This window comes from Brachionichthys hirsutus, chromosome 10 (genome assembly GCF_040956055.1).
Source record: "Brachionichthys hirsutus isolate HB-005 chromosome 10, CSIRO-AGI_Bhir_v1, whole genome shotgun sequence".
NCBI lineage: Eukaryota > Metazoa > Chordata > Actinopteri > Lophiiformes > Brachionichthyidae > Brachionichthys > Brachionichthys hirsutus.
Window position 1 is genome coordinate 4,560,363 of NC_090906.1, and position 16,009 is coordinate 4,576,371.

A 16,009-nucleotide genomic window follows, 5' to 3' on the forward strand; every position below is an offset into this window, starting at 1 on the left:
TTCTTGTGTCTCTCCCTCACATTGTTTGCTGCCTTTTCTTTCTTTTTTTATATATATATAAATGAACTGTCAGCTGTACGCGTCTGCATTTGGTTCCCAAATCCCAATCTGTTCCCACAAGTCTGTCTGATGCAGTCTCTCTGATTTGTAGGTCACGCAGTTTAGCGGAAATAAAGTGAGGACGCACAGAGCTTTTTACCCTCTAGTGGTGAAGCTGGAGAAAACAACAACAACAACAACAACAACACGGGAATGTAACACGGTTTTCGTTCCTGTCCGGTCGTAAGTTGAGGCAGTGACCCAGTTAAGAGAGAGCTTCGTATTTCTGAATGGATTCTTTTATCTACCTGTCGAGGAAGTCGGATGTGAACAAGAGGGTTATATTTTGTGAGAGCAGAACCGCCCGGTCTGATGTCATCCTTCCTCCCTGCAGCCCCCAGTGGAATCAGGCTGACCCTCGCACTGCTGGAAAATCGCCTGTGAAACGCATTACATTAAAGAGCTCTGAAAGGAGCTTTGGATACGCTTTTAAAATGTCAGCCATTCATTCATTCAAGCTCCTTGTGCCATCAGTGATTAGGTGAATAAATGTGAACGCGACAGAACCCAGTGAGTGCAGACCTCCAGCGGGGCAGCTCGTTTTCACTATTCCTGTTATGACATTTTATCTAAGAGCAACAGTTCTGGTCACCTTAGTTTGACCCGCACCAGATTAATGCATGACGTGAAACGCTGTCACAGTCGCTCGGAGGTTCCATTCAAGAGAAACCATATTGATGCCTTTTTCAGAATCAAAGTGATCATCTGAGTTTTATTGAGTGTTTCCTCACAGCAGGAATCTCGTAGATTAAACTGGAATGCAATTTGGATCCTGATCAGACTTTGATGTGGAGTAAATCTATGGAGACAGCAAAAAAACAACAACATTTAATAAATGACATGCACTGCCACTAGATATCACACTGGGGTGGGGGGGTGATCAATAGGGCCCCGATGCATATATGCATGTGTGTGGTTGTTTCGAGGGGCCCGTTGTACTATCAGAATCAGAATCAGAAGTAGTAAATTGGGTGTAAATCAAATTTCGTTGTGTGTTTGCAGTGTAAAAAGTGTGTAACATATAATGACAATTAAAGGCTTTCTGTCTTTCTCATAGGAGATAACGCAAGGTGGAGCGTTAACATAACTAACATTCCAAACGTCAGCGAACATAAGTTTAGCAACCATGAAAATGGAAGTTTAATAACAAGCAAACAATATCTAAAAATAATTCCACTGCTGTTGCATTATGGGGAATATCAGCTTTGTGTAAGCAGCAGAAGTGAAGAGGGGAAAATCTTGCAGGTTTCATTTCCAGTGTTGATTAACATGAATTAATACATCACATTCAAGCATCAATAACAGCCTTCATCGAGTGTGTGTTTGATTTGTTTCCACAAACACACACACACACACACACACGCACATGCACATATTAACATATGCTCAGGGGGGGAAAAAATGCTGTTAAGCTCAATATTTCACAGTTTTGCCAGTTTGTGTTCCAACACAAAAGCTGTGACAACAGGAAGCAGAAACAGAAACGCTGAACCGAGGTTCACACTGTCAGCGCTCATTTTATTTATTTTTACCACCAAACAATGAACAAGGAATTTTCCTAGTCTGTGAGTGCGTGGGTATAAAGGTAATAATAACATTTTAAAAAAAGGAACCCAGCAGACAGAGTGAGGAAGAGGAGCAGAAGGAGGCAAAGAGGGAGGGAATAGGTGGTATTTGAAATGAACATGGTATATCCCCCACTAGGCCTCAAACGCCTCTCTGGAGACGAGAGGGACTTAACATTTCATGCTAAAGACACAACACTGAGACACGCAGGACAACTTGTCTCGGGAGAAAGAGCGACGAAGGCTCCTTCTTACACACGAAGGCGAACAGAATGAAGCGACAAGTCTCTCAATGATCAGGGGAACTCCGGCAAACACCAAACCACGCTCTGTGTGTGTGTGTGTGTGTGTGTGTGTGTGAGAACGAGAGACAGTCTAATTCTGCCCTTCACGCTTTTAGGGGTCCACGTTGTAATGAATGAGTGAATGTGCATGCGGGTCTGCAGGTTTAACATTCATAGAAATCCTCAAACACTTTCTGCTTGCAGTGTTGATGCATAAAACATGAAAGACATTCTCCTTCATTTCCTCCTGTTTGCCCATATTCATCCTCCGTTCCGCTGCGACGCTGACGTCCACAGATGCCGCCGCTGCGTCAATGGAGGGATGAATCCATGATATTTACTCGCCTGTGACGCAAACACGAGTCTCCGTGGCCATTTCTGATTTCATCTCAGGGCGTTCTCAAATCAAGCCACAGCGGCATTGGACAAATTGATCTCATCTTAAATATCCATCCAGTCACTGACAACCAATAAAGGACATCAGAATAGTTTTGCACACCATTAAATAGATGGAACGATGGGCAGCACGGCGGCACAGTGGTTAGCTGAATAAAGACACGTCAATTTGCAGGGACAAAAATCATCCTCTGAATTCAGAATACAAGCTGCTTCCATCGGGGGTTCGGATGGCACTCCCCCCCCGGTTACTAAAAATAGATATATGTTCTCTTTTGTCCCGCTCTCCATCAGGGCCTTGAATGCCACAGAAAGGAGGTGACCTTGCACACTGTTCACTTTCTCTGTATGCATGTAACCTGTTTGCACTGTTCTTATCATGTTGATTATATTACCGGTACAATGATGCTGCTCAACTCTTGTGTCTTATATGTCCCTTGCATGTGTTGTTAAATGTATGTATGACTGCTGTAAAACAAATTCAAATAAGTCAATAAAAGTGAAGTGAAGGAGACTCCAGTAGATCTCAGATCTCTGATTAAGCAGTTAAGAAAATGAATGAATGAATGAATGGACTTTACATGTTCATATTACAGCATCATCATCATCAATGTACATGAAGTCAGAAGATAGATAGATAGATAGATAGATAGATAGATAGATAGATAGATAGATAGATAGATAGATAGACAGATAGATAGATAGATAGATAGATAGATAGATAGATAGATAGATAGATAGATAGATAGATAGATAGATAGATAGATCGATCGATAGATAGATAGATGAGTCCCTCCTCCCTCTCCCTCCCCCTCCTCCTGCGCTGCACCGCGGTCAGCCACTGTCCTGTCTTGAAGGTAAAACCGCATTTTATCTATATAGTAATTAAAACCGTTTTTCTATTGTCATTAGAGTTGATTTGGTCGTTTTTAGAAGGCTGGTACGGAGTTTTATGTGGGAAATATGGGAAATATTGATCTGAGCTACGAGTGATTTGAGTTACGAGGTCGGTCACAGGAATGAACTATACTCGTATGTCAAGGTATTACTTACTGTACTCTAACTGCAGTTCATGTACAAGTAAAACAAATAGTAATAATTATATTCACACACATGAAGCGTAAGTGCGAAACCGACGTTTCACTTTGAGACGCTGAATTGCTGCTGACAGCAGCTCCGGTTCAAGTTTATTCTGTCATTTAAATAAAAGACATTTTGAAGGTTAATCGGTGCAAAATGAATAAAGAACGTTCAGGTGACTTCTGGATCCACGGGCGGACCTGGGGGGGGACGAGTTATTGTTTACGAAGGTTTACGACCTCACTGATTAGCCTCGACTAGCGTGCTAACGATGACTAGCTAACGTTAGCTCCGACCTAACTAATTAGCTTTGACTCGCGAGCTAACGATGACTAGCTAACGTTAGCATAGCTTCCGGCGGCAGCACGTTCGTCCTAATTAAAAGCTGCGTTTCAGACTAAAGTAATAGTGTTCAAGCAATAATCGATGCTCAAAGCGGCTGGGTGTTAATTTTCTGTATTATTGTGTTATTTATTTTCTCTTTCTTTTGTCTATTGACAACCAAAATCAAACTGTGTTGGTTATATAGCGCAGCATCATTTGTGTACACACAACAACAACAACACTCCCACTAACTTCAGTCATTTATCTGCAGGTGGTTTTAAAAGAATGGCAAACACTGCTATACAGGTTGCTGCTAGTTCACAGGCTCAGGCCCATCTGATGGACGACGGGGACGCTGGACTGAGGTAATGTAACCATAGCAACAACATGACGCAGGTCAAGGTGAGCTTGTAGCGCGTTGTGTAGCTGGAGGATAAAATACCCCGAGTGTTTGACTGCAGGATGAACAACAAATCGTTACTATCAGGTGTTGCTGTGTTGTACTTTGTACATGACGCCATACTGTACAAAGTACAAAATGATATACAGTATTTCATAGAATTGGGAGGCAACATAAAGGCGTGCATGATCCCAACCCTGCTTTCCGAGAAATAACAAAAACCAAATTAATTAGTTTCTTTTTTATTGAAGTATGATAATTGAATTCAAGACTTTGTGATGAAACCTTTTTCTCTTTGAAGATGAGAAGGCACAATGACCGTCATTAAACGCCAACTCGGGCTCAAGCGATATCGTTGATGAAAAGAAGTCGTTTTAAAATCTCTGCATCTTCATTCACGTGAAAGAGGAGACGACATTTGTCACTGTCGGACGGTCTTCTCTGGCGCTGATGTATAAATTGGTCGTGAGTGAAACACTCAAGATGGCTGCACTCCAGAGCGTCACAGTTTTATCTGGAAAAAGCACACAAGAAGTGCTTTCATGGCATCGAACCGATCTCAAGCGCCCGACTCGCTGGCCTGTGGGTTCAGAATATATTGGAGACCTCTGTGTTGTGTTACTGCCGTAGAAGATAAGGAGGAACTTCCGTCTTTCTGACAGCGATGACGGACCCGGAGTGGAGCAGGATAGCATCCGAGGTGATTCCAGCGCCGTCCTGTTGGGAGACGACACGAAGAAATTAGAAGAGGTAAAGTTCCCACTCGCTGAGAAATGTTTATTTTTATTTCATGTGGGTGAAATGGCAGCCAGCCGGACATGATCCACCCCGTTATCCAGCGAAGTAGACGGGGGTCGGAACCATTTGCAGAACCCGTCTCCTCTCTCAGACACTTTCATCCTGACACAAGCTTCCCTGAATTTCCAACCGGAGCGGGCGGGGCTGACGCTCGTGGCCTTTGTGGCCTTTGTATTCACCGGTTTGTTTTGTGTTCCTCAGCACGAAGCCTCAGGTGACGACGACCCGTCTACCGTCTCTATCGACGAATCATCGCCCGCTGAAAGCGTCGCTGCAGACGAGGCGCTCCCCCTGGACCAGACCGAGGACTTCAACGATCCGGATGAGCGCGCCCTGACCGAAGGTGCGGTAGCAGTAATTCAAAGCGAGGCTGCGAGGCCGTACCTGATGAGGAACAGAATATTAGTTTGTTGGCAGGTCAGGCTGGCGTTTGGAACAGAAAGCCCTCGGGGAACGCTCAAAGTAGCATCGACGGTAATATCGGTTCTGCAGTCGGACTCATCTGCTTTGTTTGCGATGCACTGGGCCAGATCTTTGAAGTGCCGAAGTATATTTCTGTCGCTTTACTTTGATTTTTTATTTTACTTGAATTTATTTATTCGCGGCGGAAAAGCTCGATATTCCCAAGAGCAGTAAATATGGCGGATAAACATCTCGTTCTCATTCTGTTGCCATCGCAGTGTACAAATGTTAAAAGGCAAGCAACGACTTGTCCCCACTTTAATAATTTAATCGAGGTTTCAGAGCAGACTCGATAGCGTGTGAAGTTCAAAATGCAGTATTGTCCATGTCTGATGTGTACTTTTCCTTCTGTTTTACTCGTCGCGTCCAGTTTGGCAGACCGCCTGGCACAAGGATCACATGACCGTGTTGAGCAGCGAGACGTTCGACCGCCTCGTGAAGATGAGTCCGGATTTCTACGGCTGTAAGAGCAACCTGGCGGCGTTCGTCTTGACGACGAGTAAGTGTGTCGGTGAAATCCGGTAGATTCCTTTCATCGATTCTTCTTTTTATATAGTTTTTCTCTTGATGAAGCAAGCTGCATTTTACTTCCAAGGAGTTTATGTACATATAAACATTAATTTATTGTTGAGGCTACTTCAGGAAGAGGCGAAATGAAAACACATTTAGTCCTTCAAACAGGAAACGCAATAAGGCGAGCTGCGTGCTTTTGTTTTGAAGGAAACGTTTCGTCGTTTTGCTCTGGATTCTGAGAGTTTCTAGCTCTTGATTTTGCTTCTACGTCTTTTCTATTTGGACTCCGTTTTTAAAATGTATTTTTAACACACGTAAGTACTTAATATAAATGCTCTCGACGAGTCATTCTCCGTTTCGGCCATATTTCCATGTCACTCTGTCTCTGGCGGTTGCTAGCGGCAACATTAGTATTGGATTAGTAAGAAATGTTTTTTTTTTTTTCCCCTCCGTTCAAAGCGTTGAAAGCAGGAGGTCGTCCGTGCGAGCGTTACGAGGTGGTGGCGTTGGGAGCTGGCCGTTCAAGCAGCAGGCAGTGGCTACGCTTCAATGGGATGATGGTTCACGACGGCCACGCCGTGGTCATCGCCAAACGGGCGCTCCAGAGGTACAAACGGCTGTTAAGATATAGAAGTAGAAGATTCACCTCATAAAAGCGGTGAACGCCGTTCGTCCTCTCCGGTACCGGTACCGGTGTCGTGTCCGGTGCGGCTGAAAGTGAGAATGCTCTTCTCTGGCTTGTCTCCAGGTTTCTCTACAAACAGCTTCTGCTGTTCTTCGACGCCGACCCGGAGGCCCGGGAGGACAGCGTTTTCCAGCGCGGAGCAGACGGCCAGCGGCTTCAGCTCAAGCCGACGATCAGTCTTCACCTCTACACCAACCACTGTCCCGAAGGAGCTCCTAATAACTTGTGCTACAAGTACAGCAGCCTGTCGCTCCCGTCCTTTAGAAGTTGCAGCGTCCATGTTTGTCCCGTGTTGTCCCTCGCTATATCGCGGCTCGTTTCCCGTGGATTCACTGTCGCGCGTTTTCTTGCCGAAAATATATCGCGGGATTCTAAGATTTCCATTATTATTATTATTATTATTATATTCTAGCCTAATAAAATTAAAACAGTAAAAAAAAAAAAGAGTACACATTTGTAAGTGTTGGTTATGCGTGTCGGAAAGGTTACAGCAGAGGGTGGGTCGATAACAGAGCAGGGAGGATCCAAAAAGGTAAAAATACACGTAAAATAAATATGGTGATGTTACTTTGAGGATTTCCGCCCCCACATCACGGCGTCCTGAAACGTAACGAAGGATAACTTGTATACGCGATTCCTTATTAAGGATTATCATCCAGATGAATCCTACCTCTAATCTGTGCTTCATTTGCTCTTGGAAGTGCTTGTCGTGAGGAAAGAAATCATTTTTGCTCTGCCTTCAGATGGAATCAGAATGAATAAAGACGCTCTGTCCTGCTCAGGGATTCTGGGAACCGTCTCTGGACCGCCGTGAACCTGCATTATTACGCCAACGACGCGCTGGTGCCTGCGAACAACCTCGACCCGAGCCTGTGGGCCGCCAAAGCCTGCTGCATGTCCGGCATCGACAAGCTGTTCCGCTGGACCGTGACGGGAGTCCAGGGCGCTCTGCTGAGTCACTTCATCCGGCCGCTCTACGTCGCCAGCGTGGTCGTAGGTAAAGAGCCTCGGAGCAGCTCGACTCTGGGGATGTGAGATTAGCGCTAACATCTGCACCAGGGATTACAGACGGCATCTTCCGGCTCTCGGGCCAAGAAATAGTTCATATAATTCATGTCTTCCACTTTTTTTTTTTTTTCTCATTGCTTTCATGTAGGGAGCAAGCAAATCTTCCACGAGCAAGTCTTTGATATCTCCGAGCGACTGGCTGATAAGCTGCAGGATTTTGCGCTGCCGCCCTACAAGCAGCACGACGTCGTCTTGCACCACGGCGAATACGTGGGGCCGCCGTCGGCCTCCCTGCAGCACGAGAGTCTCAGCATCAACTGGTGCCTCGGAGACAAGGACATGGAAGTGCTGGACGGCGCCGTGGGCTTCGTCATCGACGCGTGAGACGCAGATGTTTTATACCAGACGTGTCACTTCCTCTTCATTCAGTCGGTACGCGCACATGGAAGCGCGCTAGTCATTGCCCGCGTGCCTTTTCTTCCCAGCTCTCCCTACGTGAGCGGACCCGGCTTCTCCAGCAGACTGTGTAAGAGAGCGCTCTACAGCTACTTCCGCCGGGTCGCTCTGCTGGGCGGGCGTACGGATCTGCTGGGTTTCCCCACCTATCGCAGCGCCAAGGTGTGTGTGTGTGTGTGTGTGTGTGTGTGTGGCAGCTGCATCCTGTGACGGCGTTAGCGTTAGCGTAGCTTTGTCTCGGCATCGCTTTGGTAACAGTTGGCTGTTTTGCAGGAAGAAGCCGACGTCTACCAGGAAGTCAAATATCTGGTCAAGCAGCATTTTCTCTGGCACCACGCGGGTTCCTGGAACTCTAAGAATCTGGTGGACTGCTTTGGTGCCTGAATGCGCGCCCAGTTACCGGGCCATGTGGGACGTTTCTCTGTGTTGAGTTCTGTTTTGTTTCATATTTTGCACTTTCGGGTTTGTGTAGGGGAAACAAGAAGAAGTGAAGTCTTCAGTTTGAATTAGCTGTGAAGGGAAAGCTTGTTTGGGGGGTTCCTTTTATTTTATCGCCCTGTCGAATAGATTTGAGTCACCCTGACGTAGGGCAAATGTTCGACTGTTAATGAAAGGACATCTTTGAGTTTTCTGTTCTGTGTCCAGAATAAACCCAGTGTGTTTAGATCCAGTCGGTTCTGTCTCTTGTCTCTCTAGGCAACCAAAGTTGTGTGCAATAACGTGTTTTACAATATTTGTTTTTACCACTCTGCAGGGCAAAACATTCTGTAGCCTCATTTTAAGTTCAACTGGAATTTGTACAAGCAACAAACCAATAGCTCATACAAGTATTTGGTCCATAGTGTTGATGGAAAACTCTAAAAAAAAGATGTGAAACTTTGCAGAAGCGGCCAAGCTCGGAGTTTTAAAGCCCTAACAAGACATAATTTGAGAGATTTAATCTCTAATCTGAAACATGCACAGTAACGGTGCTGCACACTGTTCCTAACAATGTATTAGTGGTACATTTACATGATTCATACAATACAAACGGGAAAAGAAAATCCACGACAAAAGTTGTCTAAAATTATTGGAGAGAAGTGACGAGTTCTGCAGAAACGGATATAAACACAGGGAGACTCGCATCAAGGAATTAAAAATGTTATATTTTCATGCAAACTGTGTGGTACCACGGTTCATTGTCACCATGGCTCCACTAACCAGTTGCTTGGCAACCAACTCCTCCTTGGATCCGACGCTACTGCTCATGCCCTCATAATTACAGGCTCTCTTACAATATTTGGCAAAAACAAAAAAGCAAACAATTGTGCGATAAGACAACCTAACGAAAGCTGCGATGGCGGCGCTACGATTAACCACGGCTTCTCTGCATGCACAATATCTCTGGATCTGCAGATCCGCGTGCAGCAACACATCCACATCTGTCTCGTCTTCTTTTTACTGCTGGTGGAGCAAGTGATTCCTCCAGCCAGGCGTTGGGCTTCTCCCTCCGTGGGAAGGCGCGGCTCCTGATCCTGAGGCGCTACTCTGGGCTCGAGGGAGAACCAAGGAATTCACAAAGAGGCCTGCAAGATAAATGAATAAATATCCATCAATAACGTGAATCCTTGAAAGACGTGACATTTTTTAGTGTGTGGTTGAAGAATCTGTTTTTGGGGAGCTGAGTGTCTGTTGTCTCCCTCTAATTGTGTTTATTGATCACCTTCTGGCTGTTGGACTTCTTTCAGCAACGGTGGAGAGACCTGGGACGAGGCGAGTCGGAGGAATGACCTGCCTGACCTGAATATCACACGGTTTGCTGTCATTCAGCTCATTTGAGTGACCAGTGAGACCCCTGATGATCTTCAGCTCCCACTGCCAGAAACATTTCCCGCGCTTTTCACTGGGATGTAAAATCCGAGTGGGCCGTCCTGTGGCTGGTCGCCCTGCAGGGGGCGGAGCATCCCGTCCTTTGTGAGGACACCTCCTTTAAAGGTTTCATTTGCATGCACCATGTGTCCTGGTGCCTCGGGGTTCCTCAGGAGAAGTTGGAAAGTCTTGCTGGGGGCGGCTGAGACTTGACTCAACACCCCCCAGTTGAATGAATTGTGATTTTTCGGTGCTTAGATGCGTATTAAAATGGCTGCAGCGTCTTATGTGTGATGCTTTTAATGCTTTGTGTCCTCACCCAGGTTTGGTCTCTTGCAGGACGAGTTTCTCTGGCTGGAGTCCGAGGAAGCCGAGGTGCTGTCCGTCGAGCTGGACTTCACAGAGCGGACGGACGGCACCGATGCTCTTGGAGGCTTCGCTTTGGGTTTGGCCACGACTCCGGTCGATGCCGAGTTGCTCCATTCTGGACGAGGACAGCAAAGACACTCGGCTCACGTCGATCGGTTGAGCTCACCACGGTTTGCCCTCCGCAGCACGGTGACCGTGGCGACGCCGGTTCACATGTAGGTAGTCGTGTGTGTGTGTGTGTGTGATCTGATGAGGTTCATTCATATTGTGTGGGCGGCTGGTCGTACCGGAGTATTCCTCCAGTCGGAAGCGACCCAAGCAGAGGTGGATTCGCCACTCGGTTCTGACGCTCTCCTTCATCAGGCAGTGGAAGAGAAAAATGAGAAGTCCTGCAACGAAAACCAAAGTGAGACGTGGCCGCGAGCGTCGGAGGGCAGGATCGGGTTTTAGCTGTTGACTTTGTCGTCCCTCAGAAGGTATTTCATTTGCACTTCATTCATTTTCACGTCTACTTCATCCGCCTTGTGTTTCACGGGCGTCGGAGCCCATCCCAGCTTCACACCCCGGAAGCGTCACCGGACGATTTCGCCGTTCCCAATTCAGCTAAAAGCAAAACAAGAAAGACTGAAGTCTCTCCTGTTGCATCAGCCTCACATTAAAATGGAGACCAGCCGAGGTAAAGGAACTCGTGAAATCGTTGCGTCATTTGATTCCTGTCTGTTTTATGTGAGCGTTTTGTTGGTGCCGCAGAGAAACAAAGCAGAAGAGATTAAAGTAGAGCGTTTGCTCATTCAAAGGCTCTTTGATTGAGAATAATAAACGTTTTTTACGATTAAAATCCGCTCGACACCACAACAGCTCATCAATGGCCGAACCTGTAGACGCAGCGTGAGATCAAACCGGTTCTAATGTGTGGTTGGATAATAAAAAAGAAAGGTTCCCGCATGGCTCCCAGTAACTGTCTAACCTTGTAAGCTGTTGAGTCCTGCAAACAGGTACAACAGATATATTCTGGCTGGGCCCCAGGTAAAGAAGCCGACGGTCCACGTCAGTCCGAGTAGCAGCGTGAGGCTGGAGACGCCCTTCAGCTCGTGAACGAGTCCCCTGCGGGTCCCCGCCGGGCTGTTGACCTGGATGTGCCGGATCTGGATGAGAACCACCACAAAAACCTAAAAAAAAAAAGAGAGAGAGAGAGGTTTGACAGAAGGCGGGGCCTAAATGTCTGAAACTGAAACACGAGACAAAGGTAAGTGCAAGTAATCCTGCAGACATTTGTGGTTTTTTATTTATTTATAGAATTGGCTTACTGCAATGTTGAAGAAAAAGATCAGCAGAGCGTAAGCAACGACAGACACGTAAAACGCCACGTCGTCCTGGAGCCAGCAGCTGAAGACAGAAGACGGGGCGAGTCGTTGATTATCACCATTCAGACACCGTGTCACATGACGTAACACTTCGGCACCATTATGACCAGCTGGGATATAAGATCAGCTGTAATATGAAGAAAATACAATTTTGGGACTAACGCAGATGTTAATTCTAATCTACAAAGAAAAATTTATCATTTTTCAACATGTTCTATTTGTCTGTTCCTCTAAAAAGTAATGTACACAATTAAATATTTTTACAATTCCTAAATATACAATGTATTTAACAGCTTCTCACATGCCTTCTACTTCCTGTTAAACGGGCCGTTTTTTGGACCATGATTCGCTTTCAAACAAATTACAAAATCATCTCAGATTAAGATTTGAGGTGAATTTTCCCACCTGTACATAATTAGTATTATTTATTAATTTTTTTCAGCACAGTAAAGGTCAAATATTCTGGTAAAACACAATTTTCAGATTAATGTGGGCTTTAACCTGCAGCTCATTAACACACACTCGTCAGTGTGATTTTGCATGCAGCCGTGCAGAGGAACGTTTTAAAGGCCTGTCAGCCTCACTGCAAATTGAAACCGCTGTCTCAAATGTACATCAATGAATGGAAGTCACGGCTCACAAGTTGTCAGAGTTGTCCAGTGGCTCCAAAGGGTGCTGAGCATCAGCGTAGAGGTGACTGCCGTAGGCCTCTCTGTTCACGACGAACACCAGGATGCAGATCACCAGAGGAATTCCTGGAGGAATGCAAAGACTCGTCTTTTAAACTGCGCCATAGCAGGAAAAGACAGGAGGCGGAGCTAGAAGTGGGGGAGATGAAGGTGCTGAGGTTCTCCTTGGGTTGGCTAGGATTATAAATGAGACAATAAGAGGGACAGTGAAGGTTAGACGTTTTGGAGACAAGGTCAGAGACCAGACTTCGATGGTTTGGACAAGTCCAGAGGAGAGACAGGGACTATATCGGTAGAAGGATGCTGAGGATGGAACTGCCAGGGAACAGGGCTAGAGGTCGACCCAGGAGAAGATACATGGACGTAGTGAGGGAGGACATGAGAGTGGCTGGTGTTGGGGAGGACGATGCAAAGGACAGGGTGAAGTGGAGAACGTTGATTTGCTGTGGCGACCACTCAGGAGACAAGCCGAAAATTCAGTCGTAGTAGATTGCCTCGAAAAAATCTACTTGAGTGAGTGTGTCGGAAAATCAGTCAGGCAAACACAGGACTTACCCCAACCCAGAGCGCAGAACTTGAGGATATAAGAGGGAATGTAGACGTTGAAGACTTTCACGAGTGCAAAATACATGTTCACGGCCTCCAAGCCCATCCAGGTGAACGACGCCAGGAGGAAGTAGTGCAGTGTGGACGCCACAGCCACACACAGGCCATGTATGCCCCAGGAGGACAGCCAGGAGTCGACAAGAAACACCAGGTTTAAGCCCAGCAGCGCCAGGGAGAGGTTGATCAGGATCTGGGAGGGATAGTCCTGACGGAGCTTTCTGAGACGGGCAGGAAAGCAAAAGGTCAACTCAGCCAGGAAACGGTAGAATCAGCAGAACGCTCGCAAAGAACAACGAGGGAAATCACGCCTGGGAAGTGTGGTTCAAAAAGATCTTAGCGCCTTCGCCATCTGTAAGGCCGAGCGTGCAGGTGGCCAGCCTGCATGGGAACACCTGCAGAGTGTGGGAAAATGAAAAAGCAAGTCTCACTCGAACGCCGTGTACGTGAGAAGAGTGATTCCCAAGAACAACGACGAGAATCCACAACCGATGTAGGTGACGATAGTCAGGATCTGCTCGTTGGCCAGGTCCACCTGAGTCCTGGAGACGTCCTAGACACACACACACACGCACACACACACACACAATGAGAGGAGGGTTCCAGCCCTGATACTTCTGCAGCTGTGACAGATTGATAGAGCTTTCTCCTCCCTTAGATGTCGTTTGACTCAAATCCATTCTGCTTTCGTTTAATGCACCTTTACTGTTTGCAAAAAAAAAAAAAAAAATACACACACAACGTGTCAAACTGATCCGTTCGTAAATGTTACGCATCGGGCGCCCTCTGTTGGCGGAGTCCGAGTTGCTGCCTCTGCCGCCTCGACCTCCTCCTGTGCTCTGTCTCTCAGGGAAAAGCCATCTCTCTCTGTCAAACGTGAAAACGTGCAGCGCAAACCATGAGAACGCCAAAGTGCGTGAGATGATCGCACAGGCACGTCGTGTGGTCCACGCTGCTGTTGAATCTTCTACAGCCGGCGTCATCCCAGCCTCCGTATCCACCTGGGTGGCGACGGGCATTTAGAATCGCATCGCTCTTCCAGCATGTGATTTAAAAATCGAGACCTACTGTTTTTGTTGAAGTTCCAGTAAACGCACTGCACGTCCTTCTGGAGCTTTACCAGAGAAGGAGAAGCGTGTTGGTTATTCACGTTTCACTGACGCGAGCCGGCGGGCGTGCTGAAGGATGGCTTTTACGTTATTGGGCGTCAGATGGCGCAGCACGACCTTCACATCGTCCTTCAGGTCTGTGATTGGCGAGCTCACGTTGGTGACACTGGCAGACACCACAGGGGTGTTGAGACTCCACCCCCTCGGGCTGTTCTGGAAAATGAAAGGGAAATGAAAGCGTTGATCATTCCGATGGATCTGCTCGTGTTCTGCTGATGGGATTCCTCCTCCTTGCCGTTTTCCGTGTTAAACATTTACTCTGGAGTCGTGTTGTTCCGCTGGAGGCCGGAGCAGTGAGACACCGATGAAAAAAAAATAAGAAGAAGTTGGCATCGATCTTCTTATTGATTGTCTCAACGACAGCCGCTTTTGCTGCAGCCTATCCCAGCTTGCTATGGGCGAAAGGCAGAGCACACCCCGGACGTGTCGCCAGCGCATCAGGGCCTCACAGAGACAACCACTCTCTCACACACACACACACACAATGGACAATTTGGAGTGATCAATTATGCTAAATTGCATTTTTTGGAGGTGGAAGGAAACTGGGAAAAAAAAAAAAAACACGCGGACACGATACAAACTCCATTCAAAAAGGATTCGAACTTTGTACCTTCTTGCTACGAGGCGACGGCGCTAACCACTACACCACCTTGCCGCCCTACTTCAGCTGCTAAAGCAATTCATTTAAAATGAAAGAAATCCTGTCAACCTGGGGAGACAGTGGGAGGTGTGGGAGCTCCGTATAGAGGAAGAGATCTCCTCCCAAGCGGCAGGGAAGGTTTGAGTGTTTAATAGGAGGCGTAAAAACCTTCCTTTATGATCAATCTTACAAGTGTGGCTGACACGGTTAGTGAGCTATAGATGAGTTTTCTCTATCAAACACGGCCTGTTGTTCCACAGGCCGTGTTTCGCTTCGGGCCTGTGGAACAACAGCGCTACGTCAGCGTTTTGCTTGCTGTAAATAAATAAGGCGTGATGAGAGAAGGCTCTTTGCAGCGGCGCTTTCTGGCGGTAAAAGGTCTTTTGATAGAGACACACAAACCCTGAAGAGCACCGGGATGCCGTAGAACTGGAACGTAACCCTGGATGGGGATTGGCTCCAGCTGCTCTGGGGGACGCTGTGCTGCAGGACAGATGGCAGCGAGATGAAAGCTACCGTGCCTTCGGATGAATACCTGTTGATGAAAATCTACCACATAGAAAGAGACGCATTTATTTTCTATTCAGATCTGAGCATGATGCATAATGACGTTCGATAACCGAGTGAAGGTCAAGGTCATTTCTGCCTGCGTTCCACTGTAGAACTTTAGACGGGTCCGCTCTCAGGCACGACTACCAGAACTGAGCCGAGAATTTAATCCATTTTCTGGACATATTTAAAGGGTGACCAGGGCAACACATATGTGCTAAAAACACACACGGGCTGAACTCTATTTATATTAATTCATCACATTTTAGCCTTAAAGATACTTTACATTTTTTGTCATCACTGTGGCGGCGACATTAAACTGCCTTTTGATTGGTGACCTCATCATTTGACAACATTACAAGTATTTCACAACATATGCAGAATCACAGTTTGACTACAATAGCTACTTTGACATCGCAGTGATGTCATCCCATCGGCGTCTCCTCTTTGCGTCTTCATTAACCAAGCGTGACGTCTTTGAGGACTTTTGTCGGTCGCTGTCTTCACTAACCTCGGGCTTCGTGCCTTCGCCATCAGACGAAACTCCGAAAGTCAACTCGCCGAACTGTCCGGGAACCGCATCGACCACCGCGATGGCAATGGCTGGAGCGACCAGGGTGGAGGAGCCCTCGGAGCCCTCGGAGCCCTCCATCCTGTCTCCCACCTCCTCCGTGATATTCAGGATGCTGCAGAGAGACATGGAGACGG

General features: G+C 46.9%; 1 protein-coding gene across 1 annotated transcript; it reads left to right on the forward strand.

Moving 5' to 3' along the window:
* Window positions 1-4,135: 4,135 nt before the first annotated feature.
* Window positions 4,136-8,454, forward strand: adad2 (adenosine deaminase domain containing 2). The gene is made up of 10 exons (XM_068744266.1): window positions 4,136-4,150; window positions 4,779-4,898; window positions 5,148-5,289; window positions 5,779-5,919; window positions 6,390-6,528; window positions 6,670-6,840; window positions 7,389-7,603; window positions 7,763-7,994; window positions 8,100-8,232; window positions 8,344-8,454. The coding sequence occupies exons 1-10, from the start codon at window positions 4,136-4,138 to the stop codon at window positions 8,452-8,454; spliced, it is 1,419 nt and encodes a 472-aa protein (XP_068600367.1).
* Window positions 8,455-16,009: the final 7,555 nt, after the last annotated feature.